Here is a 23,353-nt window from a genome sequence, read left to right on the forward strand (position 1 = left end):
CCTGATAGGTGAGTGAGGGATTGTCTTGATTGTTAATCGTAAAACTCAGTACACTGTGGGTGGTGCAATTCCCTGTGCAGGAAGTCCTGGCTGTCTAAGAAAGCTAGTGAAGCGTGAATCAGTGACTGAGCCAGCAGCATTCTCACATGGTTTCTGCTTCAAGTTCCTGTTTGAGTTCCTGTCTTGACTTCCTTCCCTGATGAACCTGTGAGCCAAACAAACCCCTTTCTGCCAAGTTGCTTTTGGCCACACTGTCTTATCAGAGCAACAGAAAGGAAACTAGGATTGAGTTTTGAATACTCAACAAGAAACTAGCACACCTAACTTCTAATCCAAAGATTCTTCATCATAATCACATGGGAATCACCCAGGATTTCAAGGATATTTTAGCAATCCAGGCACTTTACAAAGGTTTTTATTGGATAGATCAAAGTAGGGATTCGATGCTTACTACTGTATTGTCCTTGGTTAGTGCAATAGTTTGAGCAGAACCCCCTGGGCCCTGATCCACCCATCACGATATTCTTCTTGTAGGTTTCTAGGGCCCTCTGGATCCTTCTATTTTCCCATCTCCTATATTTCTCTTACCTAGAGTCTCAGTAGGATGTCCTCACATCTATTCCAATCTCCTGGCAAGTGAAGACATCCGTGGGACATGCCTTTTGGGCTAGTGCCCAATTATAAGTGAGTATATAACATGTGAGTCTTTCTGCTTCTGGGTTAAAAGCAGGGATTGACTTTGACATTAACTCTGATGCTCCATATTTGACGACCTCACCTTGTTGGAGAGGCCTGATGGCACTCAAAGAAAGAATAAGCAGGCTACCAAGATGAGACTTGATAGCCTATGACCATATAGTGGGGGAGGAGGTCCCCCTCGGTCATAGACCTAGGGGAGGGGAATAGGGTGAAGGTGAGAGGGAGGGAGAAATGGGAGGATACAAGTGATGGGATAAAAATTGAGTTGTAATCCGAATAAATTAATAAAATTAAAATTAAAAAAAAAACCCAAAGGTTTTCATTTAAGTGAGGTTGGCCTGGAGTCCAGCCTGAAGGTGAGATAGAGTTCAGGCACACTGAGAACCCATCCTTTCTGCCCAGAGATCTGAACTGTGAGATCTGTAACTACCTACCTATTTGTCTCAGGTTCTTGGCTGGATCATACCTAAAGCATAGGATCTTGTTCCTTGTGTTGTAAGACTGGGCCTCAGAAGAGAGAGAACAGGGCCCCAAAGCACTTACACAATCCTTGGAACTCTGGCATGTCAGCCCATGCAAAACAAGCAGGGGTCCTCTGGCAAGCAGATGCCAGGGCAGATTAAGTGTGCTGCGATTTTTATCACCATCCAAACGAAAAGGAGAGAGCTGGGAGCTGTGGGAATGGCCTCAGGAGCTCAGTGCAGTTCGGATTCCACCTGCACGAGAGATGGAGGGAGAGATGAGGGAAGGGATGAAGAAAGGTCAATGAATAAATCAAGCAGGCTGCTGGAGGATCCCAGAGCCTGTCACTGCTGCTCAGTATAGGTTTGGGTGCCTCAGCATCTCCATGACAGGACATGGTGGCTGCAACATGGAACAGTGTCACTTTGGCCCAGAGGCTGGTGAGAGCTTTAATGATGCCACAGCAGCATGTTGGCTACTGCAGAGATATCTGGCCTGTGAGGGTTCTGGGGGCCTGTGAAATGGGGTGTTCAGAAGGCAGGGATGCTCTTCATCTGTAAGAATGCTGATGGGTGACGGGCCTTAACGCAAGGCAGCGGTGTTGCGGCACTCTTTCTTTTCTACACCAGGCCTTCCTTTAGCTTTCTCTTCTTTGGCTGGGCACCAACACCTCAGGCATGTACACTTCTGTCTGCCAGTGGTGGTGGAGGGATTTGTTGTGCTCTGAGCATGCCCGGTATATGCGGCAGAGTTGAGAGTGAAGAGGAGACAAAAGCCTTGACTTCAGAGAAGAAGGTTAATGACTTCTCTGCTTTATAGGGCACTTTGAAGAATGTGTCTGAGACATTAAAGCTATGGGGGACTGAGGCAGGTGGAGTGTGGGAAGGTCAGAATGTGGAAACTGAGGCAGGTGGGTGCAATTGTAGTTCAGGCTGTGGAGGATTGAGGCAACTGGGTATAGGTGGGAACACTGAAGTGTGAGGAGACAACTGTGAAGGACTTGTACCCCCTTTTAAACATTTTTTAAACAGATGTCTCTGACTAAAGGATAAATATAAAATAGACCAATATAAATAAATAGACAGCGTTGTTCTAGGGACATAAAAGTTTTTTAAAAGAAAATAGAATATGAGAAATAAAGATGAGGGGAGAGGGAAGACAGAAGAGATGGGACAGAAGAGGAAAGTGAATTGAATGGAAAGAATTTACAGATGGAAAAGCTGGAGGAGCAAGACCATGAAAAGTCTAAGTTGGTGGAGTCTGTGGAAAAGCCCTTATATATTCTGCCCCAGTGGTTCTGACTTAAGGCTAACTTATTATTTTTTTTTAATAGCAGTGGGAAATTGGTGGAAGTCTCGGAGGGCAGTTGAGCCAGAGTGCTCTGCAGACAGTGAAGATGGGGCTGAGGTCTTACACCCTCCATTTCCCATCTGTCAAAGCCACGGCTCATTCTTAGATCTGCTTCAAGTTAATTAGAATAGGCAAAGGACAGTCCGTCGGCAAAAAGACAGCTGCTCATCTGGGGACAAGAGGCCTTGCTGGTGCCATGGGTAGCTTGGGGACAGCCCCATGCGTAGGTAATGAGCCTTCTCTCAGTGAGCTGGGCAGGCCACTCTTCATGTTGCAGACTACTCCTCGTAGGAAGATGGATGGAAGGTGTTTGCCTTCTTTCAGCTTTACTGGCTGCCCTGATGGCACAGGCTGGAGCCACATCCTGATAACTCATAATTCCCATACCTTAAATAATTTAATGTGAACTCACATAAATAAAATGCTGTAACTGAGCATAATTCTTCATACATTTTCCTAATAATCCTAGCCTTTTAAATTAGCATAATAACACTTAGAATAATTGAAGAATTTAATTGCATGGAGCCTTGGAATATTATCGCTGTGCTGGGTACCCCGATGAAGCTCTGATTAGCTTTAATTTAGCTGGGTTTCCCATTTAGTTTTCATATTAGATGAGGCTTCTGAGGCACACACCACACACACACACACACACACACACACACACACACACACACACACAGATACACAAATGATAGAATGCATAGTCCTTCATAAGCATATACACACTTTGCAGAAACCCTCTAGGCGCACTGTCCTTGAATTAAGATGGAAGGGAAAAATCAACATGGAGATGTTATATGTTACTGTTCTTTGCATTCTGTGTTCACAATTATCCAGATGCACTGAGATTCACTGTGTGTGTGTGTTCTATGTCAGTGCTTTGCAACCTTTACTCACTTGCACCCTCTTTGAAAAAAAGTTTACTTGAATCCAAATACATAGGTATACAAAATAGGTGTACAAGGCAAACATTTGCTGATAGCAAGTGCTAAAATTCATGAAGGGAACAGGATTTCCTGTGGATGTGAATGCCAGGCTGTGTGCAACTGGATGCTTGACTTGTATCTACCCACGCCCTCCACCCTTCACAGCAGACATCTCTCTTGTCCTTCCCGGTGGGTGCTTTTAACTGGGCACCCTTACAGTTCAGGTGTAAGAAAGGTGTCATTTTTCTTGAGAGCACAGAAAACTTGCTGGACAAAGCACATAACCAAAATCTGAGATCTAAAGAGCAAGAAGCTGCTAAGTCTACGGAACTAAGAGATTCCTAGCAAGCAGGTGGCATGGGCATTGCCATGAACCCCTGCACTGTGTTGGAACTGGGTCTAATAGTAGTGCCTGCCTGGCCATGAGAGGCACAGTTGGGGGATGGAACAGTTGATGTTGAGCTGGATTCTTGAGAGTATAATAAGCAATCAAAGGAAGTTTGAAACAATATAAGTCCATGTGCAGAGTCTGCACTGAAGGTGGGCTGGGCAGGAAGAACACTGTCCAAAGGCTAGGCAAGTTTCTTCCTGCCTGCACCCAGCTCCACCAAGTGGTGCTCTATGAGCCTTGGTGTTCTTTCCATCATTGGTGCCACATGACCTTGCTCTCTTTGGCTTCTTCTTGTCAGAAAAGCACTTGTCATTGGACTTTGAGCCCACCTGGTTATGGATGATGATCCCTTTCCTTCCACACCCTGCATTTCACCACATCTGTTAAAAAAAACCCTTTGTCTGGTAAGGTCACACTGTTTTGGGGTGTGACCTTATAGCTGCCACAGGTATATGGGAAGAGAGCTGGCAGATGGGGTGCGATGGGGAGTTGTGTAACTGACCGTGTGATCCACTGGAGGATCTCCCTAGAGCCTTAGATCTGGAGTTGACCCCCATTCCATGCACAAGTGCACCTTCCAGCACTAGGATGCTCCGTATCTGTTGCCTGATTCAGATGCTGTCTAGATAGACAAGATGGCACTGGCCCACCAACTTGCACATTAGTGAACGTTAACATTCACTGTGGTCACCCAGACGAGGTGATGGCAAGCAAGGTCAGTCAGGCCATTTGCAGGTGAAATAGTCTTATTATGTTGTATACAAATGGCATAGCCTAGGATCTGATAGACAGCGAGAAGCATCAAATGTATCCTGGGGACTAGACCCTGAACATCTTCCCTAAATGTTAAAAACTGACCCAGAAGTTGCCAGCACTCATCTGCACAGAAACACCGAGGCCAGACAGCTCACTTGCCCGAAAACTATTCCAAGTAACAGAAGTGGCTATGGTCTCCAGAGGTCCCAGCCTTGATCTCTAGCATTAGTTACTTTTACTTTTCTGTTTCTGTCCAGAAGGAACTTAATGATAAGGGACTTTGTTTTAACACACATTTCCACAGGGAGAGAGTCCCCAGGGCAGGGAAGATAGCACATCACAATAGAAATGGTGGAAGAAGTGGAAGCTGGCTGATCACGTTTTAACCAACACACAGAATGAAATTTCACCCTCAAAAAGTTCTTGCAGCAGCAAAAACAGGAAGTATGTAGAGGTTACAAGCCCCTGGAAGCTACCTCTATTGACATACTTCCTTCAGTAAGGCTCCGTCTCCTAAGGGTTCCATTGCCTCCCTCAAACAGTGTCAACAATTGCAGGCCAAATGCTCAAATACATGAGCATATAGGAGAAATTTATTATTCAAGCCACCACATCCAGTCCCTGCACCTTATAGAATCATGGCCGTCTCATATTACGAAATGTATTTAGTACAATTTTAAGATACCCATAGTTTTTTTGGACACCACTCAAAAGTCCAAAGACTGAAACTCAAGATAATCTCCTAACTGTAATCTCCTGTAACACAAAGCAGGAAGTACAATGGACAGAATAAATGCTACCATTCCAAAAGGGAGCAATTGGATCATAGGGCACAGAATATGTGCTGCCATTCCAAAAGGGAGCAATTGAGTCACAGGGCACAGAGTATATGCTACCATGCTAAAATGGAGCAGTTGGGTCATAGTGAGGAAATATTGGACCAAAGTATGACAACATCCATGGGTCAAACACAACTTCCTCCAGCTCTCTGCTGGTATTTGGGACGTCAGTTTAAAAAGATGTAATGCTCCACCCCTCTAGTCTTGCTTGCTATAACACACATTTCTCCCTTGGTTCCCCTCTCTGTATGCAGCTTGTCTTTGCAGATATCTCAAAGCTCAGACATCTCTGTTATCGTATGGTCCCCAGTGCCAACAAGGCTTTAGCTTTACAGTTTCATGCAGTGACATCTTAGGACCTCTTTACAGGAATGCCAACTATTCTACATATTACCTGACCTTCATGGCTCTATAAGGCCAATGAGGAAGACTCTACAGCCTCCATAATTTTGCATCTTTCATACTTCCAAAGCAAGAGCCATGTGGATGACACTGCCACATTCTGCTGGCAGCTATGGGTGGACCCTTGTCTCCTTGGACCTCATTACCATCAGCCTGTGAACACTCAAGCAATTGATTTTCAGGAGCAAGGATCCATACACTCTCTTTACAAGTTAGAGACTTAATTGAGTGGGATCTGGCAGCTTTTGTCCAGTGCAGAGGAGGAGGCGTCCCTTTAATGGTGTTAATCCCTTAACAATTCCAGTCTCTTTTTCAGCATGACATTATTGTAACTTAGCTCTCTTTTCCTTTCTAAGTTGCATATTTTGTATTTTCTGCTTTTCTTGTTGCTCTTTTTCACTGTAGACTTACATGAGAGTATCAGTAGTAACCATACCCCGAACTCAAAGTTATAGTTCCTATAAATTTTCTCCACCAAAGTAATTAGACCATTACTTTTAAATTTATCCACATGCAAATGATCATGATGCTGAGCCTAATGCATGTAGATTATTTGCCAATATATCATGTGACTGGCCTGTAGCTTAGTTATAAATGTAATATTTCTCCCCACCCATCAAACCTCATGAACCAGGCTGTTATTATCTAAATTGCTATCTACCAAGTTTCTAGTAGAATCTCCTTTAAGCTCTTCTTATAGCATTCAATGTTTTTTCCTAGTGCAAACTCTCAAAATCTTCCATATTCTTCCAAACTACAACATATTCACCTTATTTCAACACCCCACTCCTGATACTAATTTCCGTCTTAGCTACTTTTTTGTTGCTGTGATAAAATACTATGACTAGAAGCAATCAAAGGAAGAAAGGGTTTATTCTATTTTATAGTTCCCAACAGAGAGTCCTCATGACAAGGAAGGCATGGTGGCAGGCTCAGGAAGCTGGCTTGTCACATCCTTATCAACAAACAGGAAGCAGAGAGAAAGAATAAGAAGCAGTGTGAGGCTATAAACCCCGTTATTCACCAGATTTCCTGGAAGGGTAACAAGCAGGGTGTTGTGTTGGGCCTACTGGCTCAGTCAAGGACAGACTGGCACAACAAAAGCTTTCAGGAAAATTCTGGCTGATCTGGTTAATCAAATGTAGGATGTATCTCCTTCTGCAAGCCTTCCTCTCCTTAAAAATCTCATACCCTCCCTCAACAGCATCATAAATAGGGATCAAGTGTTTAAATACATAATCTTACAGGGAACATTTCTCATTTAGACCACCTCATGAGAAAAGCAGAGCAGCCACATTGTCATCTTTGGGACTTCTCTGAACTTCATCAGCTTTACACATCTACATATAGGGATAGATGGTTTTGTGTGCAAATATACCATAGAAACACTTATGACCTGTGTGCGGACAGGCAAGAAAACAACCGCAGATCTACAAGGGTATCTAGGTACACAAAGGCACATACACTCAGGAACACGCAAAGAATTCAGAAGTCTTCAGCGGAGTGCCAATGTATCCTGCAACCAGCATGTGAGTTGAAGTAGGCCTGACTGATTGATTTCATCTTCTTAATGCTGCAGGCCTGACAATCCTTCACAACACTTAATAACAGGGCTGTGTGTGCTGATGTGTCCCAGCTCTGTGAGAACCCTAATTATCTCATCGCCTCTGACAGGAGGTTGGCCCAAGACTCCACTCTGGGAATCTGAACATGGAGCTTGGGCTTTGGTTATGTGGCAGAGCTTGTATTTTCTTTTCTCATTAAGCTGACTGGGCTACATCCACACACTGGTGACTGGCATCAAGAGAGACGAATATGTTGAAATGACCATGGATGCAGAGCAGGCTATTTATTTAGAGCAAGGCTGTATTGGAAGAAAACAGGCTTGGCAGGATGCCACAGTGTCTCCTACAGGACACACACAGGCCAGGTTTTACTCCTCTGCATCCTTCCACTGCAAAGTCCCTTGGTGGGTAGGGGGGAAAGGGAGACAAGCTGTACCAGCCAGTGCCTGACTGAGGGGTAGGCTGTGTAAGCAGTTCTGCATGGTCCTGTTAATTGACAGTGGATTGAACAGTAGTGAGCCTTTCCAAAGTGCAGGCACATGGGCATGAGCAACCTCTGGCCAGAGAATCCCAGGCACCAGCTGAAGCTTTCCATCAACCTGAAAAAACACTGATGAAGGGCTTATTTTGGTTCACAGTTTCAAGGAGTATATATGGTGTACTCATATATATGGAAGAGGGAATGGGGGATGGAGAGGAAGTGGGTCTTGGGGGAACAAGATAGACCTTTCACAGTCATAGACACAGGGGCCTATTTTCTGAAGCCAGGTTCCACGTTCTAATAGCCCATTTATTCGTCAGTGCTGGGACTCCAGCAGCTTGGGTAAGCTACCAACAACAAAGGCAAGAACCTTAGGGGCTACTTTATACCTAAACTGTAACCACTGGGGAGGCAATGATGGTGCATACTCCTTGGAGAATGTGGCCATAGGATGCATGTAGAGGCCAATTCAAGAGCATAACTTCCATGCCTTTGGAAGGAAGATAATGTAAGCATAAAGGTTCAAAAGGGTTCTGCCAAGAGCATGCCCACATTGCAGTGCCCAGCTAGGGCACTTCTTAGGAACATAATTTTGTTCCCAGTAGGTAAGTCTTGCCCAGCAATATCCCTAGATTCTCCATAACTAATGATGTTCTCAGTATCTTATACTGAAGACAGCCCTTTGGAAGCCATGGCAAGCTCCTCTGTGAGCCAGAGGAGGGTGCATACTCAGTGAGTTCAGGGCAGAAGAGATGAGATCTCGTCAGGGCTGGGACACCAAGGGGCAAGGGGAGGACCTCCATGGAACCCTGTAGGCTCAAGAAGAGAGAACCTTCTGGGATCTTGACAGCCTGACCCAGGCCTTTCCAAGCCCTTGGGGGATGTGTCCACAGCCTGTCCACTCTATGGAAACTTGGTCAGTGGACAACCTGAGGTTTCCTGTCAAATACAGGAATTTATAGTAGACCTGTGAAGCCCACCTTTAATTTCTCTGGCTGGACGTCTCTGCTAGCTAGTTCCCCCGACAGGAGGCCCACCATCAAGGTCATGAGGTACTTTAATCTTTATTTTTAATTTATTTTTTAAAATATATTTTATTAATTTATCATATTATATCTCAATTGTTATCCCATCCCTTGTATCCTCCCATTCCTCCCTCCCTCCCATTTTCCCCTTACTCCCCTCCCCTATGACTGTGTATGAGGGGGACCTCCTCCCCCTGTATATGCTCATAGGGTATCAAGTCTCTTCTTGGTAGCCTGCTATCCTTCCTCTGAGTGTCACCAGATCTCCTCATCTAGGGACGTGGTCAAATATGAGGCACCAGAGTACGTGTGAAAGTCAGTCCCCACTCTCCACTCAACTCTGAAGAATGTCCTATCCATTGGCTAGACCTGGGTAGAGGTTCGAAGTTTACTGCAAGTATTGTTCTTGGCTGGTGCCACAGTTTGAGCAGGACCCCTAGGTCCAGATCCTCCTGTCATAATGTTCTTGTAGTTTTCTAGGACCCTCTGGATCCTTCTATTTCCCCATCTAGAGTCCCAATAGGATATCCTCCCCTCTGCCCCACTTCCCTGGCAAGTGATGACTTTTATGGGACATGCCCCTTGGGCTAGTGTCCAGATATAAGTGAGTATATACCATTTGACTCTTTCTGCTTCTGGATTAACTCACTCATTATGATCATTTCTAGTTCAATCCATTTGTCCACAAATTTTGGGAATTGAGAAATGGGGCTCAGAACTAAACAGGTAATTCTCAATAGAGGAATATCAAATGACTGAGAAACACTTAAAGAAGTGCTCAACCTCCTTAGTCATCAGGGAAATGCAAATCAAAACAACTCTGAGTTTCCATCTTACACCCATCAGAATGGCTAAGATAAAAAAAATTCAAGCGACACCACATGCTGGCGAGGACGTGGAGACAGAGGAACACTCCTTCATTGCTGGTGGGAATGCAAACTAGTACAGCCACTTTGGAAATCTATCTGGTGCTGTCTCAGAAAACTGGGAATAGGGCTTCCTCAGGACCCAGTTATTCCACTCCTTGGAATATATCCAGAAGATGCTCCAGCACACAGCAAGAACAATTACTCTATCATGTTCATAGCAGCCATATTCATAATAGCCAGAACCTGGAAACAGCCTAAGTGTCCCTCAATAGAAGAATGGATAAAGAAACTGTGGTACATTTACACTATGGAATATTATTCAGATATTAAAAACAAGGTGCTTTATTCTTAAAGTCCCTATTATTGGAAATAAGGGAACATTGCTGTCTCCAAGTCTAGCAGATACTCTGTTTAAAGGTCAAAGAACACAAAATAAGGACCACATCTCAGAAGCAATTAATTGTATTCAGTTAAGTGGAATGGGACCTCCTCACTGCCCCCGTTGCTGGCTTTGACCTGCATGCACCCCTCCTCCTCTTAGTTCCTGCATCACTCATGTGAATCTGCTTATAAGTTCCTGGAGGATTTAGGTAGGCTCTACCCTGAGTCTCCTGCTGCATTGCCTGCCTCCAGCTGGGGTAGTGGTGGTGGCAGCAGGGTACTGAGGTTAAGAGAGCATCTTGGGTTCTTTACAGCATTGGTGTAGATGGCCTCCTTGTCTGCAGAGTAGAGTTGTGGCGGTAGAGCATCCCTGTATCAGAGCCTGGGTCCAATGGGCTGACTTCTGGGTGGTGCTTTGAAGGTGGCTAGATCCCTACTGAATGCCAGCATCCCATTAACACCCAACATTTTCTTAAGACAGGGGACCAAAGTTGATCTTCTGTTAGGACATCAGCATGGTGCGAAGGCCAGCCAGAGCACAGTCAACAGCTGCAGTGGCGATGCTGTCCCCACATGTCACACGGTGTCACCAGAGTGGAAAGCTGACTTTGGTCATGACCTCCTAGGAGGCATTCCACCCCTGGAATGTGCATGCAGCAGCAGCACAGGCGTGTAGTATACACCCTCACACTCACCTGTGCAAAAACCACCTGAGGAGGTCCAAAAGGGAAAACTCCCAGCCCCCCCCCACCTTCGGGCTTCCCACCTAGAGGTGACTCCATCCAGTGAGTTCTGTCCCTGATGGGTGACCTCTCTACTCTGCTGGAAATGAGGAGCGAGGACAGTCCCCTTCTCAAAGCAGCTGGCCAGATGGAGTGGATAACAGGTTAGAGGCCATGGTTCCTGGGATCCTTTAAAGTTGGTCCTGCACTGATGCACTTAATATAATGATCATTATTGTGGTTTTTCATTTGCCAATCTCAGAGAGACAAATACAGTCAATTTTCTCCTACTTGCAGTTCCTTGATATTTTAGACACACAAAATTGTCTAGGAGACAAAAGAAAGTAACAGAAAGACGGTTGATGAAAAAAATAAGGAGAGGATGTATGCTCAGCTCTAAGACCCCACTTAACCCTCCATGAACATCACCCACACCCCAGCAGCTGCTTGTCCCTTCCTAACTTGCTCCTTGGCAGGACTCTTGATTTCTGACCAACATTTTGGAAAGCAGTGAGCAAAGTCCACATAGGCAAAGCCGGGGTAGCCACTATTGTTAGACATGCTGGATGTCGGGTTATAGTTGTTAGGCTTAGTGGATGTTGGGGTATAGTTGTCAGGCACAGTGGTTGTCGGGGTACAGTTGTCAGGCATGCTGGAGCCAGGGTCAGTTGTCACGCATGCTGGATGTTGGGTTACAGTGTTCAGGCATGGTGGATGTCGGGATATAGTTGTCAGGCATGGTGGATATCAGGTTGCAGTTGTCAGGCATAGTGGATGTCGGGGTATAGTTGTGAGGCATGGTGGATGTCGGGGTACAGTTATGAGGCATGTGGTAGATGTCAGGGTACAGTTGTCAGGCATGCTGGATGTTGAGGTACAGTTGTCAGGTATGGTGGATATTGGGGTACAGTTGTCATGTCAGGCATGCTGGATGTCTGGATATAGTTGTGAGGAATGCTGAATGCCAGGGTACAGTTGTGAGGCATGGTAGATGTAGAGGTACAGTTGTCAGGCATGCTGAATATCAGGGTACAGTTGTCAGAAATGTTGGATGTTGTGGTAGAATTGTCAGGAATGCTGGATTTCATGGTATAGTTGTCAGGAATGCCAGATGCCGGGGTACAGTTGTCAGGCATGGTGGATGTCAAGGTACAGTTATCAGCCATGATGGATGTCAGATATAGTTGCGAGGCATGCTGGATATCGGGGTACAGTTGTCAGCCATGATGGATGTCAGATATAGTTGCAAGGCATGCTGGATATCAGGGTACAGTTGTCAAACATGCTAGATGTTGGGATACAGTTGTCATGCATGCTGGATGTCGGGGTACTCACAGTGGTGCTGTTTTTTGTTTATGTGGTCCCTGAGGAAAGCCTGAGTGTGGAATGATTGCCTCCAGAGCCCCCATCTGTGAGTGCTCCACACTGCTCACTCATTTAGATTTTAAGACATTTTAGAGCGATGGAAACCTATTGTCAGAAAGCCAAGCTTTAGTCAATGAGCCCATATTTTACCTTTTCTGACAGTTTGATGGCAAAAGACATAGACAACTCTATCTTTATCTTCTAAATAAAAGCTGAAGACTAGAGTTATGATAAAATAAAAATTTCAGGTCTTATGAGAAATAAATGAGTCTGGCTTTGGTCCAGCTACTTAAGGTGTGATTAGAAAGTGTCGCTGACTCTGTGAATCTGCTGCTTGGTCTTTTCATACTTCGGAGCAGGTGACTGCAGAGGCCCTGCAGACATGTGTGTGCAGAGGGCTCCCCTGGCCCCACACGTGGCATCATGGTCAGCCACAGGCAAATGGACTTGGCTGCAAAAGCATCTACGGCAGCCTGGGCTCCAGTCTGAGTTAGATGGTCTTCATGTGCCAAGTCAGAGTTTTGGAACAAGCTAATTGTGTTACAAGTCCTCAAAAGTGCTTTTTGAACTAGGAAAGGAAATGCTTCTATTGGTTGGTGCAACTGAAAACAGGCGAAGAAATTCTCTCACACTTGCCAAAACAAAACAAAACTGTAATACCTCCCGTTTAACATGGAGCCCAGAAGAAGTGTGATTCCTGGGAATGCATGATGTGGTAATAAACCTTGAGACTTTTTAAAGTTTTATTGAATTTCACTAATAACAAATGTTAAAGGCTACATGCCCTACACCACTTTACATCCGTGTTAAGAAAATTAACTTGAAAGATCCATCAGTTAAGCCACTGTGGGCCCTTGTGTTTAAAAGGCAATGAATTCTTCACTTCAAACCCCACATGTCTGCCTGGGGCAGCCCAAATAGGGGTGCTGACTTTGTGTGAGAGTTAGGCCCAGAGACTACCACAGCCATCTGCTCTTTTCCTGGGCCACTCATTGACACGGGAGTCTAGAGGTCAAACTGTGCCTGTCACAGGTGTGAGAACCAGTGAGAATGTTTTAGTGGAGGTTCAGAAGGATTAGCAAATGGGTGTGAAGGAGAGGTTCCTAAACTAAACGAGTCTTCGACTTACCTTTTGACTCACTTCCTGTGGGCAGTATATGCACTCTGGCTCCCTTCCTGTGTGTAGCACACACAGATCACGTGCAGAATGAGCTCACACCTGAAGTGTATGGAACTGTGCACTTTTTAAAAAGTTTGAACGGAGTGATGGAGACCATGGCAGAGTCACAGCTGCCTTCCTGGGCCACCTGTGGTCATGAGACCCCTTCTAGTAAACACCATCAATATGATCAATCAAGGTCAGACTGCCTGTTTTTTATCTAATGAATGTGAAGCCTGGCTTCTGTGATGCTTACACACACACACACACACACACACACACACACACACACACACACACACAGAGAGAGAGAGAGAGACAGAGAGAGAGAGAGACAGAGAGAGAGAGAGAGAGACAGAGAGAGAGAGAGAGAGAGAGAGAGAGAGAGAGACAGAGAGAGAGAGAGAGAGAGAGAGAGAGAGAGAGAGAGAGAGAGAGAGAGAGAGAGAGAGAGAGAGACTAGGCATAAGCAGCTCACTGTTATTTCATTGCTACACACTATTCCACTATGAGAGTTTCATTGCTACACAGTATTCCACTTGCATCATGCATCACGGCTGCCTGAATTTTGTTTACCTGGGCTAATGACAGAGAACATCATTGCTGACATTGCTTTCTGCATCTTTTGAGAATGTATGTCCAGATTCCTGAGAGACTATGATGGAGACATGTAGTTGATTGGTCAGAGGCAGGACTCAAGGAGCTTCAGCAGGTAGGTGAACTAATGGCTCTCCCTTCAGCAATGACAGCACACCCTGCCTTGGCCACACCCCTGATCTGCACCCTCCCAGAAGAAGACAGGAATGTACACACAGAGTAGAAGTCACTCAAGGCTCCAAGGGTGGTCAGGGGTACAATAAACACCTTTAGAATAATATACTGGCACTCCCAGAATGCATGAGGGAGTAGGAAAGCAGGCATCTCTTCAATTTCCATTTTGAAGGTTTGAAGGAAGAGGAAGTCAGACGAAACTAAGGTTCATTTCCAAAGTAGAAACTGCCTGTGGCTACTTGGAAGAGTTTCCAGCCTCTGGTAGATCCTAGTCCTGGTGTAAGGACAGGACAGTGGGACCTCTCAGTCTCTCGTCTCCAGGACTATTATCTACAGGAAGGGGCTGGCCAAGGGCAGGAAGTCACCTGCATGTTGTTCATTCAGTGATCATTTGCCAGGTTCTGGTATGTGCAGTCCTGTGGGAACCAGTCAGTCCTAGTGGGATTAGGGGCTGGCAGAGGAGGGCTGTTGGGGCGACCTTGTCATTCATTCACATCTTTAATCTGGCAGTTGACACTACAGCCTTTTCTCCTGCATCATGACATTATGGTTCGAGGCCCATGTGCACTTTCTACTTTTGTTTAAACTCTTTCCCCTTTTGGATTGATGCCCTTGAGGGAGCACATTTCACTTCAGAGGCTGAAAGGAGCTGATCAGAGCCTCATCTACAGAGGGAAAGCTGGAGGTCCCAGATTATAAGAAAGTGCTTGAAGCAAACAGTGTCACCTTCAGCAATGATCACAATGCAGCTTCTATGTGATGCTTCATATCTCTTGACTTGACCTCTGCAGGAGGCACAGTATCTGTGACATCCATTGGGCATCTCACCCTACTTCTTTGCCTGCTGTGGTTTCCTGGTCTCACATACATCATATGCATACACAAGCACCCCCCGACATGTATACCCTTACATACAGCACCCTCGTACACATGTATGTTTGGATGCATGTAAACCTCCACATTCTCAGGCAAATGTAATGCACACATACACCCCTATAATCCCCCCCACACACACACACGCATGCACACACACATATTCTCATCAGGACCAAATGGAACTTCAACCTCTCAGACATAGACTGATCGCATTTTCTTCTGCATGCTGAATACTGAGCACTCACGAAACTGAGGGAACACAGAGCATTATACTTTTCATAAAACCCTAGCGTCACTCTGCATACTAAGTTTTCTATGTGGAGAAACTGCCTCCCACAGATGCATGTGTGAGTATGCACTTCCTCAGAATAAAGTGCATAATAAACGGAAAGCAGATTTGCCAAATGAATGCATATAGTTTTCATTTGGGAAGACATACTACATTATTATGCCATGAATTACAGATTTGAACTGCAGTCTTCTGATGTATGTGCATATTCTGTTTTACCTTAAGTATACCGCCATGAGATGTTGAATTATGAACTGTGGTTATGTTTATAATTGTGAAATATAACCTTGCCACTTTGTATTATAACGGTGCAATGACAAAATAACGCTTTAGGTGCTGAGTCCTGTTGGCCACTCACAGAGAGCATACTTTAGCATGTGTGTCACACTCATCAGTCGCATGGTCCTGTGGCCAATAGTGACTCTGTTCCGGAAAACAGGTCATCTCAGATGAGGCTCTGGGTCGTCATACAGTTCATAGAGCTCTAGGGCACCTTGTTAGACGAGTCTGTGTGTATCCACCTGGTCTGTGCATTTTGGAGTAAGTTAGGATACAATTGTTTAAGGCATCAGCATTTTACTGCTAATTTGTGAACTCACTGCATTCTCGCTGGGGCAGTCCAGAGGACGGGATGCGGTAGAGGAAGAGACAAGGATGTCTCTTTCCTTGACTTGTCACTTTACAACCCAATCATATCTGATCTCAGAGACCTTAGATGCTGGGATGAGGGACAGTACAAGTCCAGCTGAGATGTGTATGGCCAAGTCCTCCTACTGGTCCCTATGTCTGTCCTTAAGTAGAGAGTCCTACATGTCAGCCACTACAAACCTCAGAAGCCCAAGGTCTGGGCCAACTGACACTAATATGAACGTTGACACTTCTCTAGATGCCCAAGTTCCTCTTTATCCATATTGATGTGCTTATAAGCCATTTTGCACTGGGCTCCCAGGGAGAACGGTCTCTCGTGTTCAGAAATGAATAAGGCATTGCTTCCTTCTCATTGTCACTTTTTGAAACACACCAGTGTCAGGAGCCCATGCCAGTGAACTAGAGGGCAGCCTCGCATGTTTCAAGCCTCGAGGAGTCACATGGCTTCTTGGTTATTCCTTAGTCTTCTGTGTCTAAAAGGAGCAAGGACACCTGCGGGCTGGTGGGACAGCTGACTATGCTCCTGCCCCAGGCAAAGCTGTGACCATAAAGGTGTGTTCCTGTCCTGGGTGGGCCTCCTGCAGTAGAGCAAGACTGGAAATTCAATGCCAGGCCTGCCTGAAGTAGTAAATGAGCTGTCGATCCACATAAAGTTAAAGCGAATTCTGGTGGAATAAAAACACAGCCATTTGAAAAGCAATCAGTGGATTTAAGGCAAACCAATCAGTGGTTAAAATAGGCAATTGGATGGACCGCAGATGGTTTTATTGCAATCCAGTCTTCGTAAATGGGGACACAGCCACAGTGTGTTGAGACTAATTGGTTTGCTCATTTTCATAAATGCACTTTTTCTCACACGATAAAGCTAAGCCATTCATTAATGTGTTCATTCATTTTCCAAACATTTAGTAAAAACTCAGTAGCCTGTGGAAAGAATACGGCTTGCCACTCATGGCTGGAATGGGAGAAAAACAAAGGAAGTTTTACAGTGTCCGATCTCAACAAATGTGACAATTTTCCTTTTTAAAAAAAAATCTAAGTTAAAATAAAAATAAAGATTTGAAAGGCAAGCAAATCAAATGCCTGTCCTGCTTGGCTTTTCTTTCCCCTCTATAACAGGAAATTATTTTCTCCTCTGATCTACTCTTGCGTTGTGGATCATGCATTGTGCTTTCTGGACTGCAGAATAAACACTTGTCAAATTGGTGAAAGAACAGACCTTGCATTGAAAGCATGCACAGGACCAATGCAGTGTACTCCATGTGTCTGATAGTTCTCACCTTTGACCTTTGTCTTCTCCAGGTGGCTGTGCTCACACCTTCCTGGCACCCTCCAGGGAGTGCTGTGCTCTTCCTGTTCAGACCACAAGGGCAGGTGAGAAGCAGGGTCCTCTCCAACTCCAGCGTGCCCTGCCCATGTGTGCAAGGAACCTACGCAGCAGGGCTTGAGGGAGCTGCAGAGTTGGCAGCAAGTGGGAGGCAAAGAGGTTTCCTGGGCTCTTGGCGCCTTTGGTGCCTCTGAAGTCTACTGTGAATCTCTTTCCAGGCAGATTTGCCCCAAGGGCATAATGCAGGTGCTGCTCTTTCTGTGGATTCTGCCTTTGAGCTCACAAGGATACAGGCTCAGCCCTGCTGCCCCCAGCCTTGGGCCAGTGCAGCCTTGCAAGTGTTTCCTTCCACCTGAGACTCCACTGGTGAGTGACCCTTCCCATACGCCAGCTGAAGGAGACCTGGCAAGGGGGGACGGGCTATGTTCTGGGAGGAGTGAGAACAGCACCTACCTGGCTCCTGGCAAACAGAGTGCTTAGGGGACAAGGAAGAGGCCATTTGTTTTATTTTGAAAGGAAGGGAGGCCATTTTCTTGGCACTACAGACACATGCGTGGTTCTGACTTACACTAGCACTTATGGGGTCTAAAAAAAGTCCTGTCTCCAACTGAGCATCTGAAAACATGCGTTGCTTTGAGCTTATAGTTTAAAACTCGGATGAGAACTGACTTGCTTTAGGGATCAAATCGCAGCTCAGGCACATGCAGCCTGTTCTCAGTTACTCCTCTCTGCCATAAAAAGCCTGTCTCATCCTCAACAGCCATCCCTTCCTGCAGAGTGCAGCTCCTCCCGGGAAACCTAGCGCTCACAGCCATGGGTACTGTTCTTCCCACTCCAAGCTGGCCAGCAGCAACAACATGCACCAGGGGCTCCCTGCAGAGGAATACTTGCTGATTTTGCATTCACCGTGACCATTTTAAACTTCTATTGCGGCAACAGAATATAACCTAAATGTAGCTGTTGGAAACTTCTTACAGAGTCCAGGTAAAAAGAAATCACAATTCTTTAAGTCTGGAACTTTGACAAGACAATCCCCAAAGCATGGCTGCAGATACAGCTGAAAAAAGGCAACCGTGGACAAGAGAAAAGTGCACACACAATTCTTATCCCGAGTGCGTCCACAGGTGTCATGTCTTACGTGAGATACCCCTAGTGGGTCCTCCACTCCTCACCCTTGTCACTATAGAGGAAGCTTTAGTTAGTTCACTGTCTTGCACCAGCTGGGACCTTCTCCAGCGTGCGACCTGGACCAGGAGCAGACGTGCTGCTGCTTCCTGCTGGAGGGTGAAGGATGGGGAGGTGGAAATGCCGACATTGCAGGCAGTAATTACCATGTAATGAAGTTAATGTTTTGTGGGATTTACGGCCTGACACCAATGCTGCTGCCCATCCTCCGCTCACTTCTTCTTGTCATCCAGATTTTTTTTTTTAAACAACAAAGGAAACAGGACAATATGTAAAGGCTCATTAATTCTCTTCAGTCTTGATTTTGCCTTCTCTTTCGGCTCTCCCCCTCTGGAGGTGGGAACAAGAGGCTGTCATCAGGTCTTTCCATAAACTGCGGTTCATGGGAGGGTGAAAGTTACAGCGGTTCACAGAAGCTATCTGAAGGGCTCCCCTTTCAATTTCCCAGGCCTTTCAACTGCCCACGGGTTTTTATGGCCTTCAGATCACCAGTTACAGCATGGAGAACAATGGGCCCTCTGCTGGAGTGACCAGGCCTCAAATTTGCCTTGATTTGCCCATGTGTCTTAGCAACACTCTCTTTGCAGATCCAGAGGCCGGTTGCAGGAATGAAGATGGATGGCGATGCGGACAGTCTCGCTGCCGGGACAACACGCTCAGCTCTCAGCCCTGTCCCAGGACCATCTCATCCTGACCCTGCCGCCCTGCTGGCACTCCATCTAACCCTACTGGCTGAAAGGAAGTGGCGGTGTTCTCAGAACTCCCATGTCCCCTCACAGGGAGGGTGCTGAGTCAGCAGCTCTGTTATCTAGGAAAACAAGGGACGAGGTAGGACCTGCTCCTGACTGAGGGAGGTAACCCCAGAGCTTCTGTGGGGACAAGGCTACACACTGCCTGTTGGTGGAGCATCTGTGTCAGTAGCTCTCAACTGCTACACTTTATCCACTGGGCCACTGGAGGGGCGGTAGGTTAAAGTGGAGGGCATCCGAGTGTTTTACTCCCAAAGCGAGGAGGTTCCTCCACAAAGTGGGGAAATGGCATGCCCCACTGATTTAAGGGCCATCACCACTGCGTTTGACGCCTCTATTTATCCAGATGAAGATACCTCCTCTTCTCTAGGACACATGCATGTTAGTTTGGGAAGTGACAGTGACGGAGAGGCAGGCTGTGCCAGGCTTGGCAGCTGGCACAAGAAGGAAAGCAGAGCCCCATCCCGCCCTACATCAGTAAAACAGGCAACACAACGCAACCCTGCCCCCACACCTCTGGTTGCTGGAAACCACTCCTAGGATGCAGGCACAATGACTAGGATCCTGATGGCATAAAGAAAGACATGCCTTTCTGGAGTGCTGGAAGCAAGGTGTCCTGGACCTTGAGAGCTGTTCCCTATGTGGCCTTACTTCTGTGTCCTCTTTACAAAGCCACCAGGCACAGAATTCTATCCCAGGTTCCAGGAACAATAGTAGAATGTGTCTTGAGGGAGCATATAGTCCAGTACACAGTCTGAAGTGCAGATGCCAAACAGTGGATTGTTTTTAAAAAGAGAATTACTTCTCTATAGAGAGATCTTCCGGCACCAGGGCTAAGCGCCCAGGTCAGCTTCCAAGACCATGTTATGTGACACTATGTCTGGGGTGACGTCAATAAACTTCTATTCACCTCAGAAAGGGATTAAATGGTAGACCAAAGTAATGATACCACTAAAGTCCAAGCTGGTGAACATGGGTTAATGGGTTATTCACAGGAGTATGGGTGAAGGGTTGCTTAGCGGAGCAGGAGCTGCCTCACCAGAGGTCTGCCTCAGCCTGGGTGATAATTGTATGACTTACAGACAGAAGTGCAGGTGGAAGAGTCTCTTCTGGGCAGCTCAGCTGGTGTGAGTTTCCTCAGCCATCTTTACAGCTGATAGAATCTTGTAGAGAGCGAGGCTTTCTGCTTCGGTCAGTTTCAGGGACTCCCTGAGACTCTAAGCTACTCCTTTTCTGTGTCTTAGGGAGCCCCCAATTTGAACCTCCTGAGCATAAGGAGCATCTGTCCAGGATGGAGTGTTTTGATGTAGAGAAATTTTCCACATAACTCTTGCTATAGGAGCTCTACACTATGGACGCACCTTCCTGTCCTGGCTACCCTGGCTACCCTGGCTACCCTGGCCACCCATGGAAGAGCAGGACCATGCTGTGTGTGTGCCCACACAGGCCTTCAGCACTGTTCATTGGTGGCACACATTGATGAGAACACACACAATGTTGCAAGGCCACCTTTTCTATACACAGTGAAGACTGTTGACAAGACGTCTATGTCACCTGACTTTCCACCATGGCTTAGATGTATGCATGCCTTAACATAGTGCTAATGTCATCACCTGTTAACCATCTGTTAATGTTAATGTTGTTAACCTGCCTTCATCTGGGTGAATTGTGAAGGACCACCAAGCTATTGTAGTTGGAGAAAGTTTGAGACCAGCTGCTTTCTTATTTCTGGGCTGCCCCAAGTTCTCAGTTCACTAGATGTTCCATTCTGGGATAGAAGGAAAGGTCAGCTTGTTCCTGGCACCACAAAGGTCTCCAGCTACTGCCCTCAGGGAGTGGAGTAGGGTCTGTGCACTGGCCCTGCTCAGGCCAGAAATAGGTGGAATGCTGGCGATGTCTGTGAAATAGGGCTAAGGGGTAACTCAAGGAGCCATGAGAATGTCTCTAAAGAGGTGAGATTGCCAGCTGACCACACCCATTCCTAATTGACCCCTTGTTCCAGAAACAACCAGAGGAAGAAAATAGAGAAATGTCCTCAAGGAGGAAGTAGGAAAGGAGGCAGGTTAGGGCCATGAGCACTGTTTCCTGGGGCTCCCAAAGGCCTCCCAGGACATCTCCTTGGTGATGGAGATGCAGTCAGAAGATCAAAGCATGCAGTGATCTAGATAAAGGCCATTTCCAATACTCATACAAAAATGGCTGCCCCTAGAGCCCCAGCCATCAGATCCTCCAGGTATCTCAGAGTGTCCTCTGGCTACCCAGTCTTCTCCAGGAGTACAAATGATGTTCTGTCACAATGTCCTTTTCCTGCATCACCAACTAGAGATAGCATCTGCCTGCTTCAAAGTGCCTATCACAGCAGTATCTGCGTGGAACATGTGCCCATTGGAAGTGTCACCCTTGTTGCCACATATTCATAAGGCCTCATAATAGAGGTACTTACTAGTAACACATCTCAGGATGCTGCAGGGAGGTTTCCACTGCTGAGAAAGTGCAGGCAGTCTACCTGAACAAGCAGAGTGTCTACAGAGGACAAAGGCTACACCACGGCTTTCGTGCTGTGGCTCCTGCAGTCTGAGCAGTGGTAGCCCTTTCCTGGTGTGACAGTTGAGAACTATGTGTGGAGAAAAAGTCACTTGCTCAGCACTTCAGTATCATTGCTCGTGGCTTCTGTCTTTTCTTTGTCTTCAGGGAGCTACATTACCCTACAAACACTGGTGTTGCCAGCCAGCTTGCATCCCAGGAAAAATGAAGGGTGTGCATTTCAGCACCTGGACTATGTCGGGAAAGACCTTTGGATCTCTTTCTCCAGTGGGTTTTCTTTTTTCTTTCTTTCTTTCTTTCTTTTTTTTTTTTTTTTTTTTTTTGGTTTTTTGAGACAAGGTTTCTCTGTGTAGCCTTGGCTGTGCTAGACTTGCTTTGTAGACCAGGCTGGCCTCGAACTCACAGTGATCCGTCTGCCTCTGCCTCCCGAGTGCAGGGATTAAAGGCGTGCGCCACCACGCCCGGCATTCCAGTGGGTTTTCTTCCAAACTAAGACCACAGCACATATCTCAGGACAAGGCGAGAGGGAATGAAAGGTTAGGGTCTGTGATGACGGGTACTTCTGGTGTCTGGTACTTCCTGAGCATACCGTGGTGGGCAGGAGAAGCACCCCGATAGCCCCCAGATATGCTCCCCCACAGAGCCCTTGGTGTGAGTACAGTCAGAACCGTGAGGAAGTCAAGCTGGTGCTCACTATGGCTAGGTCGTGTACACATTGTGGGGGTGTTTGATGCCCGGAGCTCACAGTGGGTTAGATGCCGATCTTTCATGTCACAGGGTAGGATGTCTGGGGTCTCCCTTGTAGGCATCCTTCCTGAGTGTGAACTTGTCTTATTCTGTGTCCTCCCGTGGTATCTCCTGTGTAGACCTGACTAGAATCCAGCTAGGATCACCTGGGAAAAAGGCGCCTTGATTGGATTGTCCTGTGGGTATGCCAGTAGAATATTTTCTTCATTGATGATTCATATGAGAGAGCTGCCTCAGGCAAGTGGTCCTGGGTTGTATATATATAAAAAAAGCAGCCAATCAATCCAGTAAGCAGTATCCCTCCATGGTCTCTTTTTCAGTTCGCGCCCTGACTTCCCTCAGTCATGAGGGACTGTGACATGAAAGTTTTTCCTTCTTAAGTTGCTTTTGGTCACGGTGTTAATCAGAGCAGTAGAGAAGCCAGCTAAGCCAGGGCCTATCACATGTTCTCCTTTAATTTTAGATGCCTCCTCAGAGGCCCCACCTCCCAATATTGAGGTGCTGGGGTTCAGCTCAGTGTATAAATCTGAGTATCCCAATTCAGTGCAGAGCAAACATTGAGGCAATGAAGAAAGCAGCTGGGTTCTGAATCAGTTGACAGAGGTGGTAGTCATGGTGAGCATGGGCCTGAGCTGGCTGGATTGTCAGAGCAGAGTGGACCTCAGTTGGCAAGGGGATGCTGGCAATGACAGCTTGACCAGCCCCTGGAGTGTGTTCCTAAGGAGTATGTTCAGCATCCTGCTGAACTTACACCCAGTTGGCACATTAGGTGGCTGTGGGAGACTCCGGGCCACAGGCGTCACAAGACAGATGCAATCTGCT

At 46.4% G+C, this 23,353-nt stretch overlaps 1 protein-coding gene across 1 annotated transcript; it reads left to right on the forward strand.

Annotated features, from left to right (window-relative positions):
- Positions 1-609: 609 nt before the first annotated feature.
- On the forward strand, positions 610-19,282 carry LOC311598350 (uncharacterized protein; the record flags this gene model as incomplete). Its single annotated transcript, XM_084783430.1, has 4 exons — positions 610-684; positions 17,282-17,353; positions 17,525-17,672; positions 19,079-19,282. The coding sequence occupies exons 1-4, from the start codon at positions 656-658 to the stop codon at positions 19,280-19,282; spliced, it is 453 nt and encodes a 150-aa protein (XP_084639556.1). The 5' UTR covers positions 610-655.
- Positions 19,283-23,353: the final 4,071 nt, after the last annotated feature.

Source organism: Acomys minous (assembly GCF_964271855.1).
Source record: "Acomys minous genome assembly, chromosome: 5".
Taxonomy (NCBI): Eukaryota; Metazoa; Chordata; class Mammalia; order Rodentia; family Muridae; genus Acomys; species Acomys minous.